Raw genomic sequence first — 7,645 nt, forward strand, 5'->3', positions numbered from 1 at the left:
TTGATATTTTTATACGCTCTGCAGAGCTGCACTGTGAGCACAGAGCTGTTTCCTGCAGCGAGCGAGAAGTGTCTCTGGGCAAGTGCAAAGTACAGCAGGACTTCAAACAAGCAGAGGGAACAGCTCCCGTCAGATGTGGCCGTGCTTCTCTGGGCAAGTGCAAAGTACAGCAGGACTTCAAACTTTTTCACCATTCCTGAGGAATCCTGCAGAGGGAACAGCTCCCGTCAGATGTGGCCGTGCTGTGCTCTCGTGAGCTAACGTTTCCCAGCGCTGGTTTCATGGAACCGGTTTTCAGAGCATACGAGTAAGGGAGCACATATAAATGCACAGATTGGTGCCTGGCAAGGGGCTGCAGACGCATGGTGCCATGGCTGAGCACGTGGGCACTTCCCCCCAGCTGAGCAAATCAGAGAATTTTCAGACTTTGTTCCAGTTACTCAGTGATGAGGATGAAGTGTTTCTCAAAAGAAACGACCAGCAGTTGTGTAGTGGCTGTTCGCAGGCTTCTTCACAGCCTGTGCTTTAGTCTCTTGTCCAGTGCATCAGCCTTGTGCAGGCTTGTGTCTGCAAGTTCACTGAAACACTCTCCTCCGGTTTTTAATGGTATTGAACAAGCAGCCCTTACAAAGTCAATGGAAACCACATGTGTTCGACACCTCTGAATGCACTCCATTAAGAGACTGAAAGGGATGTTTGTGTTCAGACTAAAAAGGCTTTAAATGGAACTTTATTCAAATTGGGACTGTGGGTTTTTTCCCCTACCTTTTATTTCATTACAGGTGAGACCCATGACAGTAAGATAGGCAACAATCTCACCTGATCAAAGAGGAAAATATTTTCTGGAAGTAATTAAAACAGATGGGAGGGGTCAAAACAATTAAACTTTCTAAACTGTTGCTTAAAAAAATGAAGTGACTTCAGTTGGCCAGAAAATGGAAGTCCTAGCATGGTCTCCACGTTTCACTGCCTGCATCCAGATGTGCTGACACTTGGGCTAGTGGAACTTACCCAGACGTTTAAAGTCCCTGTCATCACCATATCTCAGTGCCAAATAGAAGTGCTAAAGACGTCAGCTACCAACAGTCTTTTGTCTGTTCTGCTCTCAGATTGAGTTTTGTTCTTGGAGGCAGGAGCACGCGTCCTGCGCAGTCACAGCACAGTCAGTGGTACTGATTGTGGGCAAAGGGTGGGCACAACGTACTGGGGACAAGCATCATGAGTGTGTGTGCTCTTGTTCTTCCTCTCTCTGCAGATTAAATATGGTGACACAGCTACCTCAGAAGGAGTCCTCTTTGCCACTTACTCTGCGCTGATTGGTGAAAGCCAGGCAGGCGGACAGCACAGGACACGCTTAAAACAAATTTTGGACTGGTGCAGGGAAAACTTTGATGGAGTGGTATCCTTTAAAAAGAAAAACCAAACAAACAACAAAAACACAACAAAAAAACCCAAAGAAAAAAAAAAACCTAAACAGAATTGCGTGCTTGTGATTGTACTTCACCAAGGAACAAAGAGCTTGGGGCTGTCTGAAGTCACTGGGAGCAGCTGTGCCGAGCAGCCTGGTGCCGGTGGTAGATATTTAAATGCTGTAAGCCCATGCATCCCCCCACGCTTCTCTCTCCTCCTCCCCAAAGGCTGCAGTGTTAATGGGGGAGGGGAAGAATGCAGCTGGGATTAACCTTTTTCAGCATTCTTCTCCCTCAGCATTAGAAGACACACCTTGGAAGTGAAGGGAGAGGGAGGGGGAAATGACTTCGGGCTCTGAGGAGCACAGGACTAAGCAAAACCAACAGATCTCATGCAGTGTGGGGAAGGAGTCAGTCCTGTTGATATTGGGACTGGTTGTTCAATTGCTTGGAGGAGGCTGGGTTATATTTTCTGTCTGCTCCCATCCTCGGGATGAAAATAGATCCTTTCTCCTTAACTGACATTCCCCTCCAGATTGTGTTTGATGAATGCCACAAAGCCAAAAATGCCAGCTCTACTAAAATGGGCAAAGCAGTGCTGGACCTTCAGAACAAGCTGCCTCAAGCAAGGGTTGTTTATGCCAGTGCCACAGGTAAGCTGCTCTCGGCATTGCGTGGGTGCCATGCGTAAACAGTCGCCGGTCACCTCTGATCTGAAGGATGCCCTTGAGATGCGAGCACAGACTTGGAGAGTACATGTTCATGCAAGCAGAGGTGGATGCTGCTGCAGTGCTAGAGGGCAGCCCAGGGTGCTAAGATCTGCCCCAAGCCCCATCACTGCCATTACTTGTGACTTTTTGGCAAGTCAGACTCATTTCTGTCCAGTTTAACTTGTTCCTGGCCAGCTGTTCAGCTGTATGATGATGCTTGCCCACTTAGTGTGTGGAGGGCAATGTTTGGAAAGGTCCTTGGGTCTCCTCAGGCATGATGGCAAATGACCATCCTCTTCAGAGTTCACTTTACTTGAGTCAAAACTATTCACAACTGCTGTGGTTTTGCTAACAGTGAATTCTGTTCAAACAGGTGCCTCTGAGCCAAAAAACATGATTTATATGAGCCGCCTGGGGATTTGGGGGGAGGGCACCCCTTTCAGAGCATTTGATGAGTTCCTGCATGCAATTGAAAAGAGGTAAGTCATGTCCAGCATCCCTTTTCATGTGGCTTACGCAGCCTTTGTTTGGGAAATGGGTGCGATGCCTGGGGACAGTGTCTGAGGGCAGCTTGAGCCAGGAGAGGTGGGGGTTCTGCAGAGGCACCTACCCGGTGCTGCCCTGGGGCAGAAGGGGTTTCACAGCTATCTTTCTCTCCCAGGGGAGTTGGTGCAATGGAGATCGTGGCAATGGATATGAAGGTCAGTGGAATGTACATTGCCAGGCAGCTCAGTTTCACTGGAGTGACCTTCAGAATCGAGGAGATCCCGCTAGATCAGCAGTACAAGATTGTCTACGACAAGGCGGCGAAGTTGGTGAGCTTGGTCCCACTGCAGTGGGGAGACACTTTGGGCACAGCCACTTGTTATGTGGGAGGGTTTGAGGACCCTAAACGTGACCATGACCACAAACTTAGTTTGTTCATAAGAAAGAAAAGGGGTACACATGCTCAACTTATGTCAAAAAAAAAAAAAAAAAAAGAAGTCTTATACTTTTTTACTTCTATTTAAAAGTTCCATATTTGGAAACCAGAGCTTGCTAATGCGGAAAGGAGAGAATGACCAGACTGTTCATTCAGCCTAATGTAGCGACATAAATGCTGATGTTAAATGAGATTATCAAACCCCAGACTGTTCTAATAACCTCCTGCATGGCAGTAACGAAAATGAAAACTAAGATATTAACTCAGCCTTTCTCAATATTGTCTGCAGTGGGCAGAGGCCTTGATGGTGTTCCAGCAGGCAGCCGACTGGATTGGCTTGGAGTCTCGGAAATCCTTGTGGGGTCAGTTCTGGTCAGCTCACCAGCGCTTCTTCAAGTATCTCTGCATTGCTGCTAAAGTCCGGCGACTCGTTGAGCTTGCCAGGGAAGAGCTGGCAAAGGATAAGGTGTGGTATTGGAGCCTCGCTGCAGTGGCAGCAGCCATCAGTCTTACATTACAAGTGATTTTTTTTTTTTTTTTGTAGTCTGCCACCAAAGGGACTTAATTATTGTTGAGCTTGACTTGAAAGCAATTTCAGACCTCTTTAAGGCTGAATTTCTCTCCAGATTAACCAGAATGAAATGCAGTGTGCGGGTTTCTGAGAGCATTCACAGTAAATGGTACCGGAGAGTTAACACAGCCTCATCTTCCGAGGCATTAGCCGCTGTTCGTTTATGGTAGGTGTGGGCAAGCTGAGCTGAAAGGGTATTATGGGTCGTGTTCAAGCTAGAAGAGATACCAGATCTTTCACCTTGAGCACAGCTCTGTCCTTTCATCCATCTGGATGCAACTTTTAGGCAGAAACTACCTAGCGCAGTCGGTTAGCTTCTGTAATTGGAGTTATCCTCTCTGTGGTGTGAGCAGAGGTATGGTTTGGGATGCTGAAAGATGTGAGAGATGGTTCTTCATCAGGAGCCCTGCAACAGGCCCAACAAGTATTTGGGACAGGGTCCAAGGGAAATGTCGCTGGGACTGTGAAATGCAATCTCCTGAACCTGTAGCTGTTTGCTCCACTGCTGGCTGCGGTACACCCTCCCTGACACCTTGCTGTGCTATCCCTTGTGTTTCCCTGCAGTGTATCGTCATTGGCCTGCAGTCCACTGGGGAGGCTCGCACCAGAGAAGTCCTGGACGAGAACGATGGGCATCTAAATTGTTTTGTCTCTGCTGCAGAGTGAGTTAAAAATCCCTGGTTTTCTGCTGGGGGCATGCATGGGAGGCTGGAGGCGTGCTAGGGAAAGCCCTGCCCTGGGGCCACTTATCCCTTGCAGTTCTTGAAATGCAGTTTCATAACGCCTTGCCCTATACAAACTGTAAATGGAAAGGACAGTTAGCTGGGCCCTTGAGGCACTATTTCTTCAGCGTGACTTTATGAGCTAGATCCTGGATTTTGAAGTCTCCTGTGGTCCAAACTTGCATGAACAGCCTGATCCGACTCTCTACACATGTGAAAGAATTGGCAGTTGTAGGAGAGCCAGAAATGTGAGCTCAGATGTAGTTTGTGTGGGTCTGACTCTGGAAAATAGGGCTGTCGACACTGAAGAAATGAGCAAGAGCATCTCATGTAATGACAGAGGCTGAGGTGGTAATGTGAGGCGGCATTGCTGGAGCAGCGGGAGGAAGGCATGGTCCAAGGAGTTTAGATTCACGAGCATTGGCTTTCAGCACATGTACAAGGCAGGACCCGTGTCCTGGTTGTGTTGCCTTTGTTCGTAGCTAAAAGGAGAGTTGGTTGTGCCTGAAGTGAAGCCAGCAGCAGGACTCATGCTACCCCTTCAGCAGAGAATGAGGCTTATTTCTGCAGCTTTCAAAATACCAGCCTGTCCCACGAACGTTGCTGTTCCTGCACGATGGATGACGAAAACTTGGGACCCTGGGTTGAGTTGGCGTTTCCTCTGTTCTGCGGGTGGCAGGGCTGTTACCATTTTCCTTTGCAGTGATTTTTGATGCGGGTGAAAGCAATGAGAAATGCCAGAGACAGTAAGTGTCCAGTTCAGGCCAAGTTTTCCTCCCTTATTGATGCGGGGTTTGTGTTGTTCTGTGTCACTCTGCTGTCTCCAGTCCATTCCTGAAAAACAGGTTTGGTGACGGTATGCAAGGCAAGGCCAGCAACTACTTGGATTGATTTGGTTTCTTGGATTGGTTTTCATGCCACAGAATTCAGAGGAACTCGATCTAGAGGACTACGTGGTCCCTTTGAGCCTTGCTCAGCTGTCGAAGGAGGAAGGGTCTGTTAGTGATCACGCATACTGCTTGAGTCTGTCCCCAGTTCTAGAGGCAAGAGCTCTTTGTTCAGCAGTGTTGGCCAGATTACTGAGTGTCTTCTGGCATCTGCTGAGCCTCCAAATGAGGCATCCTGGTTTTACAGCACTTCAGGGGATTTCTTGAGGGGAGTGTGCTGGGAAGAAGCAGTTGTTTAAGAGATGCCGAGAAACGGGGTTAAAAATAAACGAATTGTTCAGTGAGTGAATACCAGCCCAACCCTTTGTTTGAAGGGAAGACAGGGAGTGCAAGTGTACAGAAAATGAGCACGGTTTCATGGCAGGGGAGCTCCAGACCTGAGAGTGAGTCTTTGCATTTTGAGCCCAGGGTCACCCCAGCACAGAGGACGAAAGGGCCCTTCCCGGTGCCCTGTAACTGCACTCAGTAACCAGCCCAGGGCCCTGCCCCTTCGTGGAGCCGCGCTCCCTCTGCCTCCTTCAGCCCCGCACACCGAGGGTCTTAGAGCTCCCTCCCTGGTTCCCAAGACTCCCTTGTTCTCACTCGGGCGAGTTGTCATGTCCATACCTCTCAGCTGTCGCTTTCAACATTTTGTTTTGGTTTTTGTTCCCAACCAGAGCTCATTCAGCGCTGCTTTCTCATTGCACTAGGGGTTCATCCCTGCCCAACATGATCAGCGTTTAAGCACCTGCTCTTTTATTTGCAGAACAACCCACAGAAACATTTGATTTCCACCTCTTCTGATTTTTTTCCGTTCACCTGTAGCCGCCATGTGTCCGTGTTTTGTCACTTTTCTCTGTTTCGTGGGCAAGCAGACCCACGTCCAGCAAACCAGGACTCTGTGGAGCACATTTGTTGGACAGCCTGATGGTGGCCTCTGCTGTCAGAGCACGGAGAGGGGCTGGGACACTGAGACTTACTGGATTTTTCAGTAGTGATGTAACATCTTCCCAGTATAGTGTTTCCCATTTAAAACTCCCTCTTAGTTGCTGTATAAAGGTCTTGCAACTTTGGCATGCCACGAGGTAGCACAGAGCCCAGGGTCTGCTCTGCTTTTGTTGCTGTGTCTCCCTGGAACGGCCCCGCTCCCTCCACCAGTGGGGAGGCCACGGCAGAGAGCATTTTTCGTGGCATTACAGTGCTTTGCCTTTCCTCAGCATGCCCGTTTCACAGCTGAGGATCTGCTGGCGCAGCCCACGCTCCCGTGGGAGAACCCATTGGTGAAACACGCTCAGTCTGAGTTACTGCTGTTCTGGAGAGCCGCGCTATACCAGTGGCTGGCTGATCACACGCTGGTAGTTGTGGTGCAGGATTTACCCCTCTTTCATGAAGTGTGGTGCTATCTCAAATACACATTGCTACATGATAACCGGCAGATGTTCCTATTCCTGGTAGCTAGAATAAATTTTGCATCTTACTTTCAGAGGCGTCTTTCTATCACTAATTCAGAAGCACTTTCCTTCAACCAAAAGAAAGAGAGAAAAAGGAACTGGCATTAAAAGAAAACGTAAGAGCACACTCCGCTGCCCAGCATCTGACCTCCTGCCTTGCTGCTTCACCCCAGCCACTCAGCTCTTTCTTTTCCTTTTTCCCTTTTCCCTACCTCATGCTTTTTGCTACTCTGCCCTGGTTTCAGTTTGCCCTCCTGCACATCTCCTGTCACTCTCTCTCATCTGGAGGACGGCAGCTCTAGGTCCTCCACCCTTTCCTCCCTCTAACCCACTTCCCTGTCACAGCGTAGGTCCTCGCCTCCACCACTTGCCCAGTAGCTCTCCCCCTTTCCCTCGGCTGCTTCCTTGCCTAGACTGGTGGACAGATGGCACAAGAGCCCTAGCTGCATGGCTGAAGCCCTCTTGCAGCAAGGGGGTTTCTCTGCTACCCCTTACTTATAACATGGCAGGTGTCTGGGGCGGGGGGGAAATCACTTCTCTGCCAACTTATTGGCTGCAGCTGCAGGTAAGAAGAGTTTTGGGATTTCTTCTCCAGTGGGGTGTGGGAAAGGGGGAAGAGGGGGATGGCAGCACTGGCAGATTGTGGAGGTTATCCTGACCGGCTGTTGTTGCGGAGCAGCCTGTGCAAGGTGGTTTCTGAACCCCCCCCATGTAGCAGGGCCATGTCCTACTGTGCTTGGAAGTAAACAACATCCCAGAACACCGGCACCTTCCCGTGTCCTGCACATTCCTCTGGAGGCAGTCAAACCCATGGACTCCTTTCCCTGAGGAGTGAGCACTGCTTAGAGCCGACCGCGTGTTCGTCCTGATGTGTGCAACTAGCTTCAGCCCTGATAAAGATTGCCTTGCTCTTCCTTTCTCGCTCTTCCTTTCT

The 7,645-nt window shown here is 49.4% G+C and overlaps 1 protein-coding gene across 1 annotated transcript in view; it reads left to right on the plus strand.

Moving 5' to 3' along the window:
• SBNO2 (strawberry notch homolog 2 (Drosophila)) overlaps positions 1-7,645 on the plus strand; it is a gene marked incomplete at its 5' end in the record, with an annotated part of 17,958 nt that overhangs the window by 2,702 nt on the left and 7,611 nt on the right. Inside the window, 7 exons of the mRNA XM_009697848.1 lie at positions 1,256-1,399; positions 1,945-2,062; positions 2,493-2,598; positions 2,781-2,934; positions 3,331-3,507; positions 4,177-4,274; positions 6,745-6,827. Of these exons, the coding sequence (XP_009696150.1) occupies positions 1,256-1,399; positions 1,945-2,062; positions 2,493-2,598; positions 2,781-2,934; positions 3,331-3,507; positions 4,177-4,274; positions 6,745-6,827 (880 nt within the window). The remainder of the gene's footprint in view (positions 1-1,255; positions 1,400-1,944; positions 2,063-2,492; positions 2,599-2,780; positions 2,935-3,330; positions 3,508-4,176; positions 4,275-6,744; positions 6,828-7,645) is intronic.

The sequence above is a fragment of the Cariama cristata genome, unplaced genomic scaffold (genome assembly GCF_000690535.1).
Source record: "Cariama cristata isolate BGI_N322 unplaced genomic scaffold, ASM69053v1 scaffold17573, whole genome shotgun sequence".
Taxonomy (NCBI): Eukaryota; Metazoa; Chordata; class Aves; order Cariamiformes; family Cariamidae; genus Cariama; species Cariama cristata.